The 24,240-nt window shown below is 39.3% G+C and overlaps 1 protein-coding gene and 1 pseudogene across 1 annotated transcript in view; both read right to left on the bottom strand.

The window, feature by feature from the left end:
* The window catches only part of TTC39B (tetratricopeptide repeat domain 39B), a 129,648-nt gene that overhangs the window by 45,534 nt on the left and 59,874 nt on the right, over positions 1–24,240 (bottom strand). Inside the window, exons 3-6 of the mRNA XM_055301509.1 lie at positions 8,796–8,891; positions 4,299–4,409; positions 1,390–1,521; positions 221–297 (exon numbers count right to left, since the gene is read on the bottom strand). Coding sequence (XP_055157484.1) covers positions 221–297; positions 1,390–1,521; positions 4,299–4,409; positions 8,796–8,891 — 416 coding nt within the window. The remainder of the gene's footprint in view (positions 1–220; positions 298–1,389; positions 1,522–4,298; positions 4,410–8,795; positions 8,892–24,240) is intronic.
* On the bottom strand, positions 11,001–12,057 carry LOC129494933 (small nuclear ribonucleoprotein-associated protein B-like; annotated as a pseudogene).

Below are 24,240 nucleotides of genomic sequence, written 5' to 3'. Positions count from 1 at the left end.
AAAGGCAGATCAACTTTGAACTCTGCTCTGCTCTGCGGGTAATATTGGGCCATTAACCCAATTATTACCAATGGTTACTTCTTCAGGGTGAATACGATGGGAAAGAGAAAAAGATATTCCATTTACTTTATATTATGAACTTAAGTATTGAATCTTATGAGTATGACCATGTTTTAATGTTTCAAAGACAGAAAACATTTAATCCTTAAATGAGTCTTACCTTCAGTCAGCTGTTCCAATGATCCTCTAGAAAGAAGACTTGAGAAAGATTCTACAACTGTGCATTTTTTCCTGTATCTGTGGAGAGTAAGTAGAAAGGGAGTTGAGAAACAGAAAGAAAAATGACAATAAATCAGTCCAAGCTCATTTTCATTTGACATTCATTTTTGCCAGTCACACCAAAGAGTAACCAAAGAGAAATGCTAAACCCTAAAGTCGATAGTGCAGAGACCACCTTTTCAACACTGCACACCCAGCGCCCAGCACTGGACTGGCATCCTGTGGGCATTCAATCCATGCTTACGAGACACATGAATGGACAAACCCACACAAAACAATAAATACCAATCCTGCCAGCCAAGCACCTGTCCCGATCTGTATGGCTGAAATCAGTATTTCTGTGGTAAGAGGTACCAGCAGGTGAAGAATCACTTAGAGTGCAGTATTTGGAAACTCTCTTCATTTGCAGGTTTGCAATATAATTACATGAGGATATAGCTTCACCAATGCTAGTTAACAGCTTTTGCTGGGATCTTGCTATACACACAGAGCAAAGATTAAAATAAAACTGAAAATCAGTCTCATTTTCACCAACCAGAAGTGTTCAAATATGTCCTTTTAGACAAATAAAGTTCTCCCTTCACCCACCCAAGGGAGACCCTTGAGAGATGTGTGCTCCTGATCCCATCTCCCTTAGTCCTTCCCTGTGGACCAAGCTACCAAAGAAAGAAAGAAAAAGAGTAGAGGTATAGATGCCAAGTGTTTGGCCAAACAAGAATCTACCATAATCCCGCCCCCCTTTTTTTAAGATTTTATTTATCCACGAGAGACACACAGAGAGAGGCAGAGACACAGGCAGATGGAGAAGCAGGCTCCATGCAGGGAACCCGACGTGGGACTTGATCCCGGGTCTCCAGGATCATGCTCTGGGCTGAAGGCAGTGCTAAACCGCTGAGCCACCCAGGCTGCTGTCTACCATAATTCCTAAAAGGAAATTTTAACTCTATTACATAAAACTACTGAAGCCAGGAAGCTTTGAAGAACCAGTCCCTTATTACAATTGGGGCAAACTTCAAACAGAGCTCTCCATTAGGCAAACCACACTCACTTCATCACACAGACATAAAGGTTTGTAGTCATATCTCAGGTATTTAATTACTCAATTCATACTTTTGGCAGGTTTGTAATGCGTCCTTCATAGCAGAAATGCCATTTTGGATGTCCTGTTGCTCGAAGGTCATGACCGCCTGCAACACCACAATGGTACTGTAGCCCAAGGCATGATACATACTTTCCTTAGCCCTGGAGGCAAAACACAGGGAATTAATACCTTTCCATTCAACTTGAAAGCATTCAGCTCTTGTCTGATACTAACCAGGAGAAATCCTAGTAAATGTATACTGTGACTTTTATAATGATAACTTTTATTCCTATATCATAATCACTGAAATAATATAGACTGTGAAAGACATGTCCTGAAAAACACAAATATCAAGCACTTTCCATATTAAGCCTACAGGGCAGCACAGAATGTTCCGCGTTGAGTCAGAAGACAATTGTTTAAAAAAAAAAAAAAAAAAGAAGACCACAATTGTTTTTCCCCGTTTCAGCACACGGGGGCAGCCTGTGGATTCTTTTCTTTAAAAACGTTTCAAAGCAAACCAATTTTTCCCAGTTGAACACCAGGCAATATATCTACTATCTTTAACTCTGATATAAGTACTAAAAGAAATGCCACTGGAAATGCATTTGGTGACAGAGAAATTCTGATATATTTTCAAATAAAGACTCTTTCTTTAAAACCAGCTCCTCTCCACTCTCAGTCAGAAGTCAAAGGAAAGCAAGATTTTTGCAATAAATTAGGTCAGCCACAATGGGCCTAGCCAAAAGTATATTTTAGACCTCATAACTAATATAATCCCATTATCTACAATTCCTGACTAAAGTTCTTAATAATTTCAATTACTAAATTATCAGTGAGAATTGCTTGGATTCTTAAGGGCATTAATTAGTCTTAATGTATGGCACATGCCAGGATTTCAGGCTGTGAAAACCTCACTCTTTCCCAAAACTTCTCATTATGTCAATTTTTTATTTATAAGAGTTAAAATATTAATGCACAATTTTGTTTTTGATTCAAATATAATGAACAACAGCCCACAGGTATGCAAAACAAATGCAAGCCACATTATTCTTTTCCCCCAGAGAAACAGTCTAAAGGATGTTTAATCCTTTGGTAATTTGCAGTTTGTCCTGACTAGTGAGGTCACTGCCTGTTCAAAATACCACAAGGAGTTAAGAGCAGCCCAAAGTTAATCATTTATTGTGGTTTTAAACCTCCATTTTAAACAGAAAGCTCCAAGAGGGAAAAAAACAAAAAGCTACTCAAGTGGGAAAAACATATGTTTAACAGTGAAACTTGCATAAAGAGCACGGAATATAAAATGTGACCAAATAAAATACTCAATCACTTCTTTTCATTCCACATTATGACTGGCTGGGTATCTGAGACAGAGAAAAAAGGAGTCCTGTGTGAATAAAAAAAAAAAAAACGGAGACAGCCAGGCAGGCTGAGAGAGGAGAGACAGAAAGAAAAAGGTTGGCAGGCAAAGAGAGGAAGACAGAGAAGGAGAGACAGACAATGGAGAGAGAAAGAGGTCTGAGGGACTGGGAAGGACAGAGGGAAATGAGGCAGGAGATAGGCAGGGCAGACACACTGGACAATGTCCTTAGGCCGTGGGTTTTACCATCTATTTTATCATCTGTTCCTAACCTCTGAAATACTAATTGATCACAGCTCTTCTACATCTTAATAGAATTACCACAGCAGCTTCTCAGGAGGTAATTTAATCTTTTAATTTTAGTTTGTAGTTGACGTACAATGTTGTATTAGTTTCAGGTGTACAACATAGTGACCCAGCAATTCTACACATCATTCAATGCTCACCACTATAAATGAAAGTCTACAATCAGAGTGACATTACCGTACTGACCAAAGAAATGAGATTCCCACTATTGTGCCCAAGTAACCTTCTTTTTTCAAGATTTTTATTTATTTATTTGAGAGGGAGAGAGAGAGAGAGAACACAAGTGAGGGGAGGGACAGGTGAAGAGGAAGAAAGCTGATTTCCCACTGAGCAGGGAGCCTGATGCCAGGCTTGATCCCAGGACCCTGAGACCATGACCTTAGCCAAAGACAGATGCTTAACCGACTGAGCCACCCAGACACCCCCTCAAGTAACCTTCTAAAAAATCATTATATAAGGTCTACGCTTCATCCAAGTAAGTGACTGTGTTTGACGGCACAATGTAAGATTATTCCTGTCAAGTTCCAGTCACACTGTATGGGGCTCTGGTGAAGAAGACACCTAGTATAAGGGCTGAGCCCAAGTTTTGCTGCCACATTTGAAAAAGGAACAGGTATTATTAACTGAAATTATATTGCTTAACTTGTTTAGCACATAAATAGGGAGTCCAATAACATTTTTTATTATATTAAATTTTTTTTAACATTTGAGGTTAGCATATTCTATTCTTCCCATCCCATTTCAATGAAAACTTTTTTCAATGATATTTAAGCTTTAGAGGAATATTTATAAAAATACTTCACTGGGGATCCCTGGGTGGCTCAGCGGTTTAGCGCCTGCCTTTGGCCCAGGGCGCGATCCTGGAGTCCCGAGATCGAGTCCCACATCAGGCTCCCGGCATGGAGCCTGCTTCTCCCTCCTCCTGTGTCTCTGCCTCTCTCTCTCTATGTCTATCATAAATAAATAAATCTTAAAAAAAAAAATTTCACTGAAGAAAGCAAAATGAAGCTCTACAAAACTACCTGACAATATTTGAATACACACAGAAATTAAAATATGACAAAGAATCAGAAACTTTCTACTGATTAAATTTGAAAAGACAGATTTCTTAGCTGGATATTAAAACTGACCGGCAGTAGGGGGTCTCAAATTAGCTTAGTAATATTCAGGTGGAAATACAGATAAATTAATTGACACGTATGACATCAAAGAAAGAATCCCCAGGAACATCTGAAAAAAAATATTTTACCCAAAATAAATAAAGTTAATTACCATGGTCGAAGCAATTCTAAGGCATCTGTAAATTTGTTACTTAGAAATAAGTTCAATGCCACTGCACATTCTTCTAGGCCACACTTGAGATCCACCTTGTTTGATGTTGACCTAAAGACCAAGAAAAATACACAGAATTTCTATAGTTTTTACTATTATCACGTTGTTGCATAGGTGTGTTGCATGCACACTTGGGGACAGAAAGGCTGGAATTCTAACTCTACCACTTAGAACCTATAGCTTTAACCTTCTGAAGCCTGGCTTGCTCATATGTAAAATGGGATCACCACCACCACCTACTTCATGAAGCTGTTGTGAGGATGGAATAAACTGACGAATAAGGCTCATAGCAGTCACAAAGACCACAAGCGTGGAAACCACCTTTACTCATAGAGGAGAAGTGTTTCAGTTTGATTACGTAGGGAGGGAAAATGTGCTTTAGTGGAAAATTATGCATTACTGTCTTACCTGTAGAAGAGACCCCTTCGGATTGCTTTTTAATTCTATGGGAACTGCCTTGCAACTCTGTAAATTATACTTTCTTTTTTAATTGGAGCATAGTAGACACACAATTAGTTTCAGGTATACAACATGGCGGGCGATTCAACTTATCTAGTTTGGTAATACTCACCATAAATGTGGCTACCATCGCCATACAACACTATTATAACATCAGGAACTATATTCCCTATACTGTGCCTTTTATTCCCATGACTTATTTATTGTATAAGTGGAAGCCTGTATCTCCCTTCTTCATCCATTTTGCCCATCTACCCACCCCCTTCCCTCTAGCAACCATCAGTTTGTTTTCTATATTTAAAGGTCTGATTCTGCATTTTGTTTATTCATTTGTTTTGTGTTTTAGATTCCACACGTAAGTGAAATCACATGGTATTTGTCTCTCTTAGTCTGACTTATTTCACCTAACATTATACCCTCTAGATCCGTCTTTACTGTTGCAAATGGCAAAATCTCATCCTTTTTTCATGGCTGAGTGATATTCCATTGTACATATACACCACATCTTCTTTATCCAGTTATCTATGGATGGACACTTGGGTGTTGATATCTTCCATATCTTGGCTATTTTAAACAATGTGCAATAAACATGGGGTGCATACATCTTTTTGAATTAGTGTTTTCATTTTCTTTGTGTAATTACCTAGTAGTGAAAATGCATCATAGGGCCTTCCTATGTCTACTTTTTCAGGAACTTCCATACTGTTTTCCACAGGGGCTGTGCCAGTTTACATTCCCAACAATAAAGCACCAGGGTTCCATTTTCTCCACATCCTCACCAACATTTGTTATGTCTTGTCTTTTTTTTTTTTTTAAGTTTAGGCATTCTGACAGGTATAATTGATATCTCTGTGATATCTCTGTGATATCTCTGTGATATCAAATTGATTTGCATTTCTCTGATTAGTGATGTTGAGCATCTTTTCATGTATCTGTTGGCCATCTGTAAGTCTTTTTGGAAAAATGTCTATGCAGATCCTCCAACCATTTTTTAATCAGTTTGTTTTTTTAGTATTAAATTGCAACTTTGTAAATTGTAACTGATAGCAATGCAAAATCATTGTCTACAGACACGTAAATTTTATCTAGACTACTAGAGGTTCAATTACCTCTTTTTCTTCACTATACAAGAAGCTAGTTTTGCTGACTTTGGACATTAATTTCAACATGCTTTTACTCCATATAAATTTGTGCTGTTTCGATTTCTCCTTTGAATTTATTATAACATCTGCTTAGTTCATGAGTTAAGTAAAATCTTGAACATGTGTTTCATTTTTACATCTGTATAATCATTATGATTTTACCCTTAATTAAAAATTATGTTATTTATGATTGATGGAAATTTTGCTCTTTAAAATTAGGGCCCGGGCAGCCCCAGTGGTGCAGCGGTTTAGCGCTGCCTGCAGCCCGGGGTGTGATCCTGGAGACCCGGGATCGAGTCCCACATCGGGCTCCTTGCATGGAGCCTGCTTCTCCCTCTGCCTGTGTCTCTGCCTCTCTCTCTCTCTCTGAATAAATAAATAAATAAATCTTTAAAAAAATAAAATAATAAAATAAAATAAAATAAAATAAAATAAAATAAAATAAAATAAAATAAAATAAAATAAAATAAAATAAAATAAAATTAGGGCCCTCAGGATGCCTTGGTGACTCAGTCGGCAAAAGTCTGAGTCTTGATTTCAGCTCGGGTCATGATTTCAGAGTTGTGAGATGGAATCTTGTGTCAGGCTCATGCCCAGCATGGAGCCTACTTAAGATTCTCTCTCCCTGGGGTACCTGGGGGGCTCAGTGGTTGAGGGTCTGCCTTCAGCACAGGGCGTGATCCTGGGGTCCTGCGATCAAGTCCCACATCAGGCTCCTTGTAGGGAGCCTGCTTCTCCCTCTGCCTATGTCTCTGCCTCTCTCCATGTGTCTCTTGAATAAATAAATAAAATCTTAAAAAAAAAAAAAAAGATTCTCTCTCCTTCTGCCTCTGCCCCCCCCAAAATAAACAAATAAATAATTTAAAAAAATAAAATTAGAGCCTTCTCCAAAATGTTTTGGATAATTTTTTTTTTTTTAAAGTAGGCTCCACACCTAGCATGAAGCCCAACACAGGGCTTGAACTCAGGACCCTGAGATCAAGACCTGAGCTGAGATCAAATGTTCTATGCTTAATGGACTAAGCCCCCCAGGCATTCCTATATAACAACTTTTAATAGGAAAATATTTCAGTAAGTAAATGAGCAGTATAATGATTTTTAAAAACTTAACATCAAATTTCCATGCCACTAGCCTCTCCAAATTCATTCCTTCAAACATAAAAACAAAACCCCACTTCAGTTACTCCTCTACCAGAAATGGGTTCTGGTGATTTTGCCCAACTGCAGGCTAATATAAGTGCTTTGGACACATTTAAGGTAGGCAAAGCTAAGCTCTGATGTTTGATAGGTTAGATGTATTAAATGCATTTTCAACTTATGATGGGCTCATTTAGGATGTAAGCCCACTGTAAAGCAAGGAAGATCTATAAATGTTGATGCAGTAGTTACCTAGGAAACTATCAGATGAGTTAGAGGTCAGTCAACCCTGAGGGAGAGACTCATATTTCTAAAGAAAGCTCAGATTTCCATGAGCAGAGACATATGGTGTGAAATCGTAATGTGAAAAATAAATGCCTTAAAAACCTTAGGAGTTATTTTCAACTTCATCTTCATTCAATCCTCAAATAATTGCACCCCTTCCTTGTACTGTGAGAGCTGAGTCCTAAGACTTACTGTCAAGCCCATGAGTGTTATGAACACACTCACAAGTAGCTAAAATTTCAAATGCAAAATCTAAATGCTAAAGATCTGTATAACATAAAGTTTAATAAACTTATAAAGATAGATAAAAAGCCCTTTCTCATGGTACTAAAACATAGCTTTTAGAGAGTTGCCTTTAATAACTATAAAGGAACAACCTACATGTTCAAAAATAAATAACTCATAATATTAATTCTAGAATGGGCAGGAAAAGAACATTACTTAGCAACTGTGATATTATAAAAAAAATATTAATGGAAAGGAAAAATACCATGATATACTGACTTTTAAAAACAGGTACAAAAAAAAAAAAAAAAAGATGGATGGGCAGGGCAAAAAATAATAAAATTTTTAAAAAGCAGGTTACTAAATTGTATATTTAACATAATCCCAATTAATTAAAAAAAAACATTGGTTCTATATATAGAGAGAGAAAAAGAAAGGATACACACCAAAAAAAAAAAAGTGACAGTGATGGTAACATACATTTTTATCTCTCTTCTGTGCTTTCTATTATTTCCTAAATTTTCTACCATCAATGTTTCGTAAAATGCTCTTTAAGCCAAAATTACAAGAAGAATGTAGGTAGAAAAATAATCTTACTACAACATTCAGTGAAAAACCCTATGGCTACATCCATATCAGATAGAAGCACATGCCCAGGAAAAAGACTAGAATGAATATAGTTTAAGAAGTCATATTTAGGGGTATTTGGGTGGCTCATCAGTTACGCATCTGTCTTCAGCTCGGGTTATAATCTTGGGGTCCCCAAAAGTTTGCTTCTCCCTCTGCCTCTCCCCCCTGCTCCTGCTCTCAAATAAATAAATAAAATCTTTAAAAAAAAAAAAGAAGTGGTCATATGTATGGTGGATGTCTCCTTTCTTCCATTGTCACTAATGCTTGGCAATGTGGTTATATTATCTTATAAACAAAATTAATGATTTAAAAATTTTTAAGATAAAAGACTCAAAAGAGAGTTGTACCCCACACGTTGAATTTAGTTTTGTTTCTTTTTATGTAATTGCACCACCCATTCACAGAGACCCTTAGGAGCTCTTTGTCTCCTTCCCTAATTTGTAAAATGGACACTACACCTCCCTATTTCAGTAGTCAGTAACATCAATATTACAATTCACCAAAGGGCTGGAGTGGCTCTCCCCTGATGTCCCTAAAACATCTGCACCTTCTTCCTGACCTGCTCACATTAGACGATCTGAGCCGTCCAGAGGCCAGTTTGGTATCAAATGATGCAAAGGGACGGCTGCTTGTTGCCATATCTGTGCGAGAAAACCTATTAATTAAAAAAAAAAAAAAAAAAACAATGAGATTTTTATTTCTTTGTCTTACAGGAAAAGTCCACATAAATTCAAGTATACAACATAAATCCTTCAATTATTTAGTACATCTCACCTCTATGTCTAATCAATTTCAAAAATCAAGTAACAAAAATCTATCTCCTTGTACATGGTGAACATTTCTGAAATACAGACCAATAAAATAAACTTACTTTTTTATTCTAGTATACTAAAAGAAATTAACTGAAATCACCTCAAAGTTCTCCACACAAAGACAACATTGTATCCTGTATATAAATATCCTTCCAGATCTTTTCCCAAGTAAATTTATACATATATTTCTATATTTTGTTAACATGAAATATTATTGTAAGGAAGAAAAAAGTTTTCCCTGACTCTTTTAGAGTCCCTGGCTGGGTCTGAAAATAAAATGCACAAAGATTAACAGGAGTAAAGCATCTGAATTTTATTGAATTCATCCTGTCCACAAGGAGCCTTCACAAGAGAATGAAGACTCCCCAAGAATCAAGAAGCTTTTATATTTGTGAAGAATTGGCAAGACAAAGTGGTTGGGGCTCCAGGTAGTTACCGATGAAGAAGTAACTAGGAAATTAAGGGTTAGCTTAAAAAGGTTTGCAGATTCTCTAAATTGGTACAAATGCCTTTCTCCAGTAAAAGGATAATTTATTTCCTGCCTTTAAGGTAAAAAAGTGAAAGCTTTTCCAGTGTTTACTGCTTTTTGATTGCCTTCAGCTCAAAATGATTTTTAGGTCAAATCACGGGGTGACATATTCTATTTTCCTTCATTACATGTTTAATTTTTCCTGAATCTTTTCTTCTTGGCAAATAGAGTTCTTTTAATCATAGTTAGTATAACATAATTTGTTACCCGCCCCTTATTTTGGGACTTGTAAAATGCTCCCTATGTTTTGCAATTACAAACAATATTGTTACAAGTTCTTTACTCACTTGCCTGATTATTTCCTGAGGATAAATTCTTGAGATAAAGCGCATATATTTTGCAAGGTATATTCTTTTTAACACATGTGATACATAATATCGTGGGAAGCTTCATTTCCCATGATATACACCACAGAGTGCTAAAGTAACAGAGGAGGTGGAGACTGATCCGGTTTGCAGACTCAGGCCTTTTTACTGACCCAGAGCTCCCTCCACTACATAAGGAGGCAGGTCCATGCAAGAGAAGAAAACTCACAAGGTAAGAAAAAGCCCCGCCTTGTATTGTAATAGAATCACCAACCTCTGCGTCCCTTCACCTTAACTGTACACAAGCCATGTAAAGAAAAGGGTTATTGATTTTCCCTTTAGGGATGCTTTCTTTTTTTTAAATTCGAAGATATGCAATGCCCTCCATTAAGTGAAGTTTGATTATATATATACCTCTCAGATTTCCCAATACCCTATAATATTTCAGATTCAACATTCATCTTGTCTTGAATATATCAAGTTCCCTAATTTTATGCATCAGGTTAGGAGGAAATCAAGGTTCTCTTACAAAGGTGGTAGGGTGTGGGGTGGTAAGAGAGAAGAAAACTCCGTACATAGTACGAAATGTAGTTTATGGCAGGTTGTTTTCTGTCACAAGACCATTTTTACCAGGAGAATAGAGGAAACACCCAGCACTTACACAAACCAGACTCTAGAGCAGGGATGGTAACCTCTGCTCAGGAGCAAAGAGGAAAAATATCTACTCACAAGGCCATCTACCCATTTGGACCATTCTGACCCACATGTTCTATTATAGATTCAGTTATAAGTGCTAAAAAAAAATGGTCTCTGAAATTACTGTAAAAATGACTCATTTCTCATTTGCCTTCACCTTTAATTACAAAATTCTCCCCGATATTGAAATTTTTATGTAATCAAAACCAATCACTTTCCTTTAACATTTCTGATTATGAGGTCATACTTGGAAAAATTTTTGCTCTACCAAGATTGTATAACACAAGTTTACCAATGCTGTTACTTTTTGACATTCAGTTTGTTAATCTAGCTATAATTTGAATATATGATACAAGAGAGTGCTGCATATTTTTTTCTTCGTCTTTTACTATTTTTCCCCGATATTTTTTTAAAATTCTTAAGCGTTTATTATAAACTAGTTTCACAGCCTACAAGGAAGTAAAAGTAAAATGCACAGCCTGACGGGAAACAGGCAGGGAGCTGAGGAGGGCCAAGATGAGTCTAGGGCCTTGGTGGGCCCATTGCGGGGGGTGGGGGGGTGAAGATGACATACTGCATCCCCAGGAGGGGCATGCCCATCGGAGTTCCTCATCCAGGAGGGATCCCATCAGGGGGCCCCATGGGAAGTCTCATGCCAGGTGGTGGGCCCATCATGCCTGGAGGGGGTGCCCCTTGGCCCGTAGGTGGGGAGGACCCCCACGGCAGGACGGGTACTGGGCCGGAGCCCCAGCAATGCTGGCAGTGGCAGCAGCTACAGCGACAGCCACAGTGCCTCCTCCCTGTGGGGTCATCACCTGCTGGAATGGCCCACCAACTCCTCGGACAGGCCCTGCAAGTCCGGCAGGAGTCTAGGGCATTGGAACACCAGCTGGAATTCCTCTACCAGCAGCCCTGCCAATCCCTGGGCTCCCGGCAGCTCCAGCAAGTGGCACTCAGGCAATGCCAGTATCTTTGGGAGGAGGTCCATCTACTGTCACTGAGACCAGGTTCTCCCCACAAAGCATCACCAGACCGAGGACTCACTTCTCTTTTCTTTCTGCTTGTTTTGAGTTCTTTGGCTTGACCTCCCTGAACCCATCACAGTCACAGAGGACCAAATTTATATCCTTGTCAAAAACCTTGAAAGTGCCAATGAAGATCCGGCCATCTTGTAGGATGCACCTCCATCCTGTAGTCGATGTGCTGCAGCATCTTGCTGTTCTTGCCCATAGTCATGGTGGTGGTTCTGATGGCTCCGATTCCTGCCAGATTGCCCTCGTTAGAGGCCTAGACACCTGCCACTAGTCTGCTTCCTGCGGCCCTCCCCAAGATAACTTTTAAAAGATCACATATTTTCCCCAGTGATTTGACACACAAGAGATATAAAATGCTAAAATTCGGGACACCTAGGTGGCTCAGTGGTTGAGTGTCTGCCTTTGGCTCTTGTCGTGATCTTGAGGTCCCGGGATCGAGTCCTGCATCGGGCTTCCTGCAGGGAGCCTACTTCTCCCTCTGCCTATGTCCCTGCCTCTCTCTGTGTGTCTCTCGTGAATAAATAAATAAAATCTTAAAAAAAAAAAAAAGGGAATTTCTAAAACAATAAAATAAAAATTTTTAAATAAATAAAATGCTAAAAATTTATTAAATTCTGCTAAAACAAAGTCTGTTATGCCAGGTAAATGTTGCATGTTTCAAAGCTACAATTATAGTACCTTTACCAGCCTTGAATTTAGCAGAATTTCAGAATTGTTAATAAAATGATGTTAGATTTTATTCACATTTTCAGAAACATAAAAGTTTAGATTAGATCCTTCTAGCCCTTTATGCTTTTATGTACATGTCCATAAAGTCCCAGAAATTCTATAGTATTTTTTTAATGTTTTATTTATTTATTCATTAGGGACACAGAGAGAGAGGCAGAGACACAGGCAGAGGGAGAAGCAGGGTCCATGCAGGGAGCCTGACGTGGTACTCAATCCTGGGACTTGATCCTGGGACTCCAGGATCACGCCCTGGGCTGAAGCAGCACTAAACCGCTGAGCCAATTTTATAGTATTTTAAAATGTATATTAATATCACAGTAAGTACATCAGTCTATGAACTGATTTTTTTATTCAACAGTATTTTTTGATATAGATGTAATTCACTCAGACTACATATATTTCATCAAGAATCTATTTTCTTCTTTTTTTATGATAAATGTTTCAAATACAAAGTGAAAATGACAGGTATATATCTGGAATCCATTTTTGTATACAGTGAGAGCTAAATGTCATTGTTTCCCACATGAATACGCAATTATCCCAACACCAGTGAATAATTCACCTTTCAGCTACTCCACAGATTGGAAGTAACACAAAGAGCGCATGTCCTTTCAATGCCATCTTGGAGCATTAATGGGCCCACCAAGGAATATTTTATTCTGTAAGGAATATACCTTTCTTCGATTTACTATTTACTACTGATTAAGGTTCACATTATATAAAATAATATGTAACTTGTAGATTTCTTTTTGTCTGGTAATTATACAAATACTGCCTTATAGGAGATTAACAAATTTTGCATATAAAAATCTTACTCCAACATTCTTCAGTTGCCCAAATGCTCCTAGAACCAGTCTTACCATCTTGCTAATTTCCTCAACGATAAATAAATCTCTGATGTTAAAAAGAAAACCACGAGCCTAAATGATGTCACTAAGGCTGAGTCCCAACCTGGGGCTTAATAACCAATCTAATTCTAGTTTCAACCTTCCCCGAAGGAAGATGAGGTCATCTGCATGATAAGACCTGCTGCTCTTCCTCCTAAGGGAAAGCTACCTCGCCTGAAAGGATCCTTTTCTTCTGCTAACAACTTCCTTGCCCCACCTTTCTTCTTATAAAAAGCTTCCATTTAGTACAACCCCTCAGAGCTCCCCTCTACTTGCTAGGTGGCATGCTGCCTAATTCATGAATTGTTTAATAAAGCCAATTAGATCTTCAAATTTACAAGGCTGAATTTTGTTTTTTAACACTCCTTGCAATACTACATTTTCACGTTTATACACATTTATTCAGGTTTTATCTTATTTCCTTCAATAAATGTTCCTAATATATGGAACACTGCACTGAGGTTCAGATATCCTCCATGCTAAAAATGCTCCTCAGAATGCTTCACTTTTAGAATCTGTACCACCAAAGTAAGCACAATTATTAAAAATTTAACTGAATAGAATGACTTGATTGTTCTACTTCTGAGCTTATATAACCTAGATGTTAAATTCAGAAGTAAGAAGAAATGAAAATACTGTGAAAAATACTGTTCAGCTAATGAAAAATACTGTTATTGGGTTGATGGAGGCTAAGAAAAACATACATCATATTTCAATTACAGGTATCAGTATGTTGAAAAATTGTTTCTTCTTTTGCCCTGATTTAATGCTTTATTTTAAACATTTAAACAGTTTTATTGATAAATAATTTTATTTTAAACTATATAATTCACTCATTTAAAGTATACAATCAAGGGCTGATTAGTATATTCTTAGAGGTACACAACTATCATCACAATCTAAGTTTTATTTATGCATTTACTTATTTATTTACATATTTGAGAGAAAGAGCTGAGGGGAAGGGCAGAGGGGGAAGAAGAGAGAATCTCAAGCAGACTCCATGCTGAGCGTGGAACCCCTACACAAGGTTCAATCTAACAACCTTGAGATCATGACCTGAGTGTAAGTCAAAAGTCAGTTACCTAACCAACTGAGCCATCTAGGTGCCCCTATCACCACTATCTAATTTTAGAACATTTTGTCACCTAAAAGAAACCCTGTATCTGGGATGCCTGAGTGGCTCAGTGGTTGAGCATCTGCCTTTGGTTCAGGGTGTGACCCCGGGATCCCCAGATCGACTCCCACATCCAGCGCCCCACAGGGAGCCTGCTTCTCCCTCCGCCTAGCCTGCCTAGCCTAAGCCTAGCCTATGTCTCTGTGTCTCTCATGAATAGATAAATAAAACCTTAAAAAAAAGAGAGAGAGAGAGAAAGAAAGAAAGAAATCCTGTATCCATCCATTAGCATTCACTCCATATTTCCCTGTCACCTCTAGTCCCACTAATCTGCTTTCAGTATCTACAGATTTTTCCTAGTCTGGACATTTCATATTAGTGTAATTATACAATACTTGATCTTTCATGACTTGCTTTTTCACTTAGCATGTCTTCAAAAAACAAGTTGATGATGATGTATCAGTATTCTACTTTCATTGCTAAATAATATTCCATTGTATGGATAAAACACATTTTGTTTACCATTTTGTTAGTTGATGAATACATGTTATTTCCACTTTTTGAGTATTTTTTAAAAGATTCATTTACTTTAGAGAGAGTGAGAAAGAGAAAGAGAGATGGGGGAGGGGCAAAAGGGAGGGAGAGAATGAGAGTCTCAAGCAGACTCCCTACTGAGCACAGAGCCAGAAGAGGGGCTTGATCCCACAACCCTAAGATCATGACCTGAGTCAAAATCAAGAGTCAGATGCCAACCTTCTAAGCCACCCAGGTGCCCCCACTTTTTGGGTATTTTGAATAATGTTGCTATTAACCTTCATGTACAAGTTCTTATGTAGACATATATTTCATTTTTCTTGGGTATAACTAGGAAGGTATTTGCTGAGTCATATGGTAAGTTTATATTTGACATTTCAAAACGCTGACAATTTTTCCAAGTGGCTATGTGATTTTACATTCTTATCAGCAATGTAGGAGGGTTCCAATTTCTCAACATCTTGACCAGCACTTCTTCTTAGTGGGTGTGATGGTATCACACTGTGGTTCTGACTTCCATTTGCCTGATGAATAAGGATGTTGAGCATCTGTTTCAGTACTTAATGGCCATTTATATATCTTCTTCAGAGAAATGTTAACCCAAGTTCTTTGGCCATTTTTTAAATGGGCTATTTGTCTTTTTATTATTGAGTTTCATAATGCTGCAACTTTTAATCACTAGGTAAAACTATTTTCAAACAAAAATCTTATAGCTACTTTTTATACTTTCTCCTCTCATTCAAATCATAATTAGTAAAATCAATTCAAATTTAATTTCCCGGGCAGCCGGGCTGGCTCAGAGGTTTAGCGCCACCTTCAGCCCAGGGTGTGATCCTGGAGGCCCAGGATTGGGTCTCACGTCAGGTTCCCTGCATGGAGCCTGCTTCTCCCTCTGCCTGTGTCTCTGCCTCTCTCTCTCTCTCTCTCTCTCTCTCTCTCTCTCTCTCTGTCCCTCATGGGTAAATAAACAAAATCTTAAACACACACACACACACACAAATTTAATTTCCCCAGTAAATCCAACACAACATCCTATGTTCCTGAACAATGACATAAAAGCTAGACCATTTAAAAAAAAAAGTAAATGAAATTTCAAAAATTAATAAAAAGACACAGTATCCTTTAAGCTTTTTCATCAAAGCTAAAATCTCTCTTTTTGGGGAGAAAAGGCATGAAAGTAAACAGACCAACTGTCACACTCTGGGAGGCACCATTTATATAATCTATAGTCTGGATGGTGTCCACTGGAGTTATAAACACAAGACTCCAGTGGACACCACCACCAGGTTTCTAGGAAATCTACTGCTAAATATTGTTGACCATATGATCAGCTGTGTTTCTTACTAAAGAAAACTGTTCACCAAAACAAATTCTACCCAAAGGATGAAAATAGCCATTCTCACTTTGATCTCAGTGATCAAAGAAGAGGGAAGGTATGAGCTGCTGCAGCTGATATGGCTGCAGAGCAAAAACAGCCCAGAAATCAACAGGTACCCCCAAATACACTGCACTGCCAACCTCAACCCTAGGTCTATCACCAGTGCTATAGAATCAAAGCAAAGGAATGTCACCACTTTTTCTTCACTCAAGTCCTGTTCCTTTAGAGAGAGATCTACAAAGTTAAAAAAAAAAAAAAGGACAGCACCAACAAAATATATAATTATTCTATTAAGTCAGATACATGCTTAGACTTATGACAAAGCCTTCCTCAACCAAAATTATAAACTTTCTTTCATATCATCTGTAGAGCTTGAGTGATTTTCTATTCTTTGTGCTTTTCTATGTTTTTTCAAATCTTAAAAAATGATCATGCACTATTTTTAGTAATTAGGGAAAAATATATATTTTGAGCAACTGAAGCTCAAATTCATGAAGGGAGTATTCAAATATTAATTTAAGGAAACACCCTCTGATCACCCCTCTTCCACCACACACAGCTTACAATAGTTCCCTAGAATAATGCAAGAACAGTGTATTATTTTTAGTCCTTTCCATGTGAGGAAGTTAGAATACATCACTACATAATGCGTTTCTAATGTAATTTTAGACCTTTTCGAACTCTTCCAAATTTTCACTACTTTGAAAAAGGCAATATTTAAATGCTGTAGTTGCTCTAATTTTATCTTTTCTGTTTCTTACACTGACAACACACTTCAAAGCTATTTTAAGTTTTGAACTTAAAATACCTGTAATAATATAATCCTGAATTGTTTTCAAACTTGTTATCTTATATATACATTTATGATCACAACCTGATTTTTAGTATATCTACTTATTTGCTGAAAATAGGTTTATTCCTTTATTGAAAGGAATTGGCTCCCACAGGTGGAAACCAGTAGACACTATCATGAGTTCTTGATACTAGCCCCATTTCCATCTTTGGGGGATCTGAAAAATGCAGTACACAGGGCCCTTGTGCATGTCCAGCAAGCTATATGCCAAGTATTTCCTTAGCTTTATATGAAAGATGGAAAGTGGGATGCCCAGGTGGCTCAGTGGTTGAGTATCTGTCTTTGGCTCAGGTCATGGTCCCGAGGTCCTGGGATCAAGTTCTATACTGGGCTGCCACAGGGAGCCTGCTTCTCCCTCTGCCTATGTCTCTGCCTCTCATGAATAAAAATAAAATCTTTTTTAAAAAAACGAAAGATGGAAAGTGAAGGTCCATTAAAATAAATGGATTCACTGGAAAGGTACTTCCTTTTACCCTTATTCGACACTGTAATTAGGAATTGGGATTAACGGGCACCTGAGTGGCTCAGTCAGTTAAGCGTTCTGCCTTGGGCTCACGTCATGATCCAGGAATCCCATGTGGGAGCCTGCTCAGTGGGGAACCTCCTTCTCCCCGCTCATACTCTCTCACTACCTCTCTCTCTCAAATAAATAAATAAAATCTTAAAAAAACAAAAAAAGAAAAAATTAGGATTAAAATTAAAAAAGGTAACCAACTCTGCAAAAATAAATAAATAAAACTGGAAAAGGTAGCAAGGGATGGACTACAATCTAAAAAAGTAATCCACTAAATGAAAGGGTTAATTTAGTAAATTAAAGTTTAATTTTCACTCACAAACATCTAGGAGCACCGTACTGTAGGCACTATTAGGAGTTAGACACAGAAAGCCATACAATTTATGATCTCAAAGATGATATCTGAGACTAAATTATAGATTTTAAATAACTTACAACTGTTTACTACAATGTTGCTAAGTCACATCTTTTTTTTTTAAGATTTTATTTATTTATTCATGAGTGACACAAAGAGAGAGGCAGAGACATAGGCAGAGAGAAAAGCAGGCTTCCCTCAGGGAGCCCGATGTGGGATTCGATCCCAGGACCCCAGGATCACGACCTGAGCTGAAGGCAGATGCTCAACCATTGAGCAACCCAGGTGCCCCACACATCTTTTTTTTTTTTTTCTATTTATTTGTGAGAGCAAGCAAGAGACCACGAGTAGGGGTAGGAGGGGCTGTGGAAGAGGGAGAAGCAGACTTCCCTCTGAGCAGGGAGCCTGATGTGGGGCTCAATCCTAGGACTCTAGGATCATGACACGAGCCCAAGGCAGACTCTTAATGGATTGAAACACCCAGGTGCCGCAAGTCACATCTTTTTTTATCCTGCTTATAAGTTCGTAAATTTGGATCAAAAGTCCAACTGGGGCACCTGTGTGGCTCAGTTGGTTGAACATACAACTCTTGATTTCTGCGCAGGTCATGATCTCAGGGTCCTGGGATGGAGGCCCTGTAGAGCTCCATGCTCAGTGTGGAGTCTGCTTGAGGATTCTCTCTCCCTCTGCCTCTGTCCCTGCTCTCCTTCGTGTGCACATGTTCTCTTTCACTAAAATCAATAAATAAATCTTAAAAAGAAAAAAAGTCCAGCCAAAGCCTGCATGCATGTTAGCAAGTAGTACACCAAGCATTCTCCAGGCAGACCTGCCATGCAAGCTGGAGACACTGACTGCCTGAATAAATAGGCAAAGGAACAAATGGAGGTCAGCAGTTCTCCCATCTGCTCCCAACAACCACACCTGATCTGAGAACCACGCTGTTCTAAGAGCACCAACAACTCTATATGCAACTAGGAGCCAACAGCAAGAGCCGAAAAGGACTCAAAGCCAGTTCAGCAGAAGGAAGTGTTCGAGACAGCAGAGAAACTAACTAAGGAAACTAACTAAGGAAACTAACTAGGAAAAAGGAGAGTTAGAGGAAAGTAGAGAAAAGGAAAGAACAAATATTCCCTCCCTTGCTCATTTGGGGAAGGTTCTAATGCCCTCTCCAGACCACTTTCTCTAGACAGCATCCTATTCCCAAATGACTCAAAAAAACATAAAATAATGTGTATACAGAGAAAGAATAAGAAAACAAATGTGACAAAATGTTAAAAATGGATTAGAGATATACAAAAGTTCTATTATTCTTATACCCTTTGGCTAAGTTTGAAATTATTGCAAAATAAGAATGTTTTTAAAAGACAACTTAGATGACCCTGGAACAAAGGGCAAAGAGAGGTCAAATGAGAGCAGCCACAGACCTCAGGCACCACTGACCAGCCAATGCCAATGGAGAATGCCAAGCCCTTGGGGTCATGGGCACATCAACAGATCCAGCCATCGAAAGTGCTTTGGTGGCAGAGACAGTAGGACAGAAGTTAATGCAAAAACAAGTAGATGAGGCTGTCAACCAGAAGGCAATTCCCAGAGGAGGGCTCCATCTCCATGGAACTTTTTCCAGCACCTACGTGCTGTTGGAAGGAGGGATGGGGTGAACTTTGAGAAGGAAAATGTAGGCCTGATACAGAGTTTAAATTTTTACTTGACTGGGCACTTACTCTTCCCACGAAAACCTGCGTCACTCCAAGAGAGACTATTTGAAATGTAAACAGATGATATGATCATTTATTGACCACTTAATGTTTTCTTCTGTCATCTTTGGGGATGAGAGTTCCAGAGCAAAGTGAGAACAGTTGAAAAGAACAGAACCCCATTTGCACATAAAACATAAAGCATGCCTCAAAACCTTCTCAGTAAGAAAATGAACAGTAGGACTTGCTGTATCTTCAGAAAAAAAAAAAGAAGAAGAAGAAGAAGAAAGAAAAAAAAGAAACTACCCTAACAGATGCTGTTTTTCTTGCCCACAGACACAGCAAATCAGACAGCGCTGGAAACTAAAACCAAAGCCTGTATCTTCTCAAATTCTTTCCTTAAGCAAAGCAAATTGTACTTCTTCAGGTTATTTAAAACAAACAACAATGGAATGTCAGATGGGCAAGAGATAGAGGCAGCTCTTATTTCGTTTTGCCGGTTTTTAATCTAAAAAAAAAAATCCTTTCCCTATTGAAGGGCTTTCCTATTTCCAACACAAAGCTTGTACCTGTTCTACTCATCACCCTTTCCCACTCCCCTATCTGTAGTATGATGTCGGAGAATGCATGGTGGCACACAAAGCAGAAGGCTGGGTTTCCATCCCAGGTGTGCCTGTCACTTGCAAGCAGTGACACATCAGACCATTCACTCACTGCTGGGGATCTCAGTGTCCCCATGCACACAAACAGAGAAGGGATACAAATCATAGAAAGCAGAAAGTTGGTTGCCAGGGGGTGGGGAGAGAGGGCAGTGGGGAGTTATTGCTGAATGAGTCCAGAGTTTCCACTTTCCCAGATGAAAGAGTTCTGGAGACAGACGGTGGTGATGGTTGCACAACAGTGTGAATGTACTAAATGCTGCTAAAACGTATGCTGAAAAGCGGTGAAGGTGGTAACTTTCATGTTAGGTGTATTTTATCACAATAAAAAGAAACGGAGAGGAGGGAGGGAAAAAAAAGCACACACACAGACAAAGAGCCAGAGGACAGGTAACCATACCTTCCCTGTCTACCTCACACGGAAGTTATGAGGAGGAAATGAGCTCCATTCTGTAAAATAACCTTTTAGGCTGAAGTACCACATAAATGTGGTGCTGATGTTGTTAAGAGTTAAGTGATAGGGCCCAAGGACTTCCCATTAGACAGACCACTGCATTCCTGCTATTTGGCAGCTGGGTATGGTTTCAGTTTGTCTCTCAAAATAGGAATGCAGATATTTTCAAGATGCAGAGTAAACACAGGTTTTCAGTGTCACACTACATGGGGTAGGGGCAGGGAGGGGTGATTATCATGTCTTCTAAAACATTACCAACTACAACAAAGAGTAGCCAAAAGAGGAATTTTTAAAAAGCAATGCTGAAAAAAAGTTTTCCTTACATTTGGCTCACCATCCATGAAGGAGAGAAAAAAAAATAAAGGCTACCTGAAAGTCATTTTTGTGGGTTTGTTTTTTTTTTTTAAGTTACATAATGTGTTTCTCCTATCGGTTCCCTAGTCAGAATTTAAAACTCATCGTAGCATGATTATCACTTTACTTTTAGTTGTGGTAAGTAGATATGAGCTTTTTAAGGTCAGGAATTCTGTGTCCTAGCACAGAGATGCTCAATGAGTTTTTGATGAATGAATGACATTGTATTTTTGCTTAAAGATTATTTATCCATGAGAGACACAGAGAGAGAGAGAGAAAGGCAGAGACACAAGCAGAGGGAGAAGCAGGCTCCATGCAGGAAGCCTGATATAGGACTCGATCCCGGGATTCTGGGATCCTGGGGTCATGACCTGAGCCAAAGGTAGATGCTCAACCACTGAGCCACCCAAGTGCCCTGACATTTGTATTAATTCTGCATTAGTATCCTTGTGCCAAATACATTCTCCACACCTTACTTACCTTTTATATCTTGTATGTAGATGTAAAATACTCATGAGTATGTTATCATGGGAGTCCTTCATTTATAAGCAAGTAGCCCTCAGTAAATATTAGGTAAGACAAACCAGAAGGGGATGCATGTAAGTACTCAAGTAATTAAAGTTTAATTTTCTTTAGCTCCTCAATGTGTGGCTGTTTTCAGAGTGTGCTGTATATACTCGGTCTATGATAGCAAGCAGGCACACAAAGTGGTTTTGCTATACAAGGATGCTATTGCTTTAAAAACAAAGAAACAAAAACCCCTAAACTAACATTAAGGAGGGGGTAATGGCACATAAATGCTATATATTCAGACTCGGTTTGCTGGAGCACAGAAAGGCTCAAATTCTGGCCCGTCCAGTGCTCAAGAAGACAATGGGTATATAATCCCAAAGCACAAAAGAAATTCGAGTCTTGTTCCCATACTTCCCTGTTTCCTAAAATACAGTCAGTCATCTATAAGGACTTGAAATAAGATATTCTATAATCTGCTGATAGAAAAACAAACACCAACAAAGAAATCCATTCATACTACTCACATGGTCACTAAAGACTTTCCACACCTGTGGACTGATGAAATATCAAAAGAAAAGTAAATCATGCAAGAAATTCATATCAAACTCATATCCACATAATCTGCCCTTATATGCAGTCTGCCCTTTTAAAATGAGCCAGGGGTGCCTGGCTGTCTCAGTCAGAGGAGCATGTGATTCTTAATCTTGGGGTTGTGAGTTCGAGCCCCACGCTGGATTACTTAAAAAATAAAATAATTAAGATGAGCCAAAGACATCAGCGTAAATGTGGTATAAAAAAGTGGAAAGCATGGGATCCCTGGGTGGCGCAGCGGTTTGGCGCCTGCCTTTGGCCCAGGGCGCAATCCTGGAGACCCGGGATCGAATCCCACGTCGGGCTCCCGGTACATGGAGCCTGCTTCTCCCTCTGCCTATGTCTCTGCCTCTCTCTCTTTCTGTCTCTGTGACTATCATAAATAATAATAAATAAAAATTTAAAAAAAAAAGTGGAAAGCATGGGGTGCCTAGGTGGCTCAGTTGGTTGAGCGTCTGACTCTTGATTCCAGCTCAGGTCATGATCTCAAAGAATCAAACCTGGTACAGGGGAGTTTCATGCTCTCACAGAGTCTGCTTGTCCATACCCTCACCCCTCTAGCTGAAAAATAATGGTGATTTCTTCATTGCCAATGAGGGTCGGCGGCCCATCTACATCGATGGACGGCCAGTACTGTGTGGCTCCAAGTGGTGCCTCAGCAACAATTCCGTGGTGGAGATTGCCAGCCTGAGATTCGTCTTCCTCATCAACCAGGACCTCATTGCCCTTATTCGGGCCGAGGCTGCCAAGATCACGCCACAGTGAGGGGTGGTGGCAGGACCCATGTGCTCTCTGTGGCCTCAATTTCCCCTGCCATTCCAGCCCCTTGGAGCTGGAACTCAGGCTCCTGGAAAAACCATAGTAGGCAGGAGGAAACCCAACTGCGGGCCCACTGATCTGAGCCTCTGGTAGGGCAGGGCTGGTCCTGGGAAGCCCCTGGAGGCTGGAACCCTCCAGCTTCCTTAGAGCCAGAGCCCCTCTCCTCTTCTGCAGCCGCCCTCCTCTTCCCTCAGGTTCCCATCTTTGCCCTTTCGTCTCCAGCTGATTAGCTTCAGACTTTACCTTTATTATTTTTCTTTTGTAAATAAAAAGCACCAAGTTCCAAAGTAAAAAAACTCTCCTTGACCTCCCACCCAAGTCTCTATACTATGTCGATGTCATCCTATTTATTTTTTATTTCTTAAAGAATTTATTTATTTATTCATGAGACACACAGAGAGAGAGGCAGAGACACACAGGCAGAGGGAGAAGCAGGCTCCTCACAGGGAGCCCGATATCGGACTCAATCCCAGGACAGGAATCACACCCTCAGCCAAAGGCAGATGCTCAACCACTGAGCCACCCAGGCGTTCCCCAGTCATCTTATTTAAACACAAGTCCACACAATCCTCACAATGAAAACACTTCAGTGGTCTGTCACCGCCCTTGCCACAGTTCCTTGGCAAGACACCCTTGGCATCTGTCTTCCTCTGACCAGCCTCCCCTCACTACAACTGCAGGACTCTCAAGCTTCTTGATGAACCCTGAAGAGAACAGGTGAAGGGGATCGGAGTATGTCACCCCCAAAGATGTCACTGACATAAAGACTGTTTTGAGCTGAAGTTGATTAGTTCTCACCCTCCTCATTCTTGTGTAAAAGGCATAAATTTCTTTTTGTAAAGGTGTTTCCCTTTCCCACACCAGGAAGAGAAGTACTTCAAGAATAAATATCACCACCTGAGAGGACTCTTCTTTTATCTGCATAACAAAACTTACTAAACAATCCTTACTTACCATACATTTCCTGTGTTACCTTCCTACAATTTAACCTTCATCCAGAAGCCTAAAACCCCTTTTTTGGCCTAGCTGCTTCTCCGCATTTTATCATTCCTCATTTAAGATAGTATACAAACAAGCAGGGTGCCTGGGTGCCTCAGTTATCCTGCGACTCTTGATTTCAGCTCAGGTCATGATTTCAGGGTCATTAGATTGAGCCTCGGGTCAGGCTCCATGCTGGGTA

The sequence above is a fragment of the Nyctereutes procyonoides genome, unplaced genomic scaffold (genome assembly GCF_905146905.1).
Source record: "Nyctereutes procyonoides isolate TBG_1078 unplaced genomic scaffold, NYPRO_anot_genome, whole genome shotgun sequence".
Classification (NCBI taxonomy): Eukaryota; Metazoa; Chordata; class Mammalia; order Carnivora; family Canidae; genus Nyctereutes; species Nyctereutes procyonoides.
Note: the sequence above shows the minus strand (reverse complement) of the source record. Positions and strands in the feature narration are given on the sequence as shown.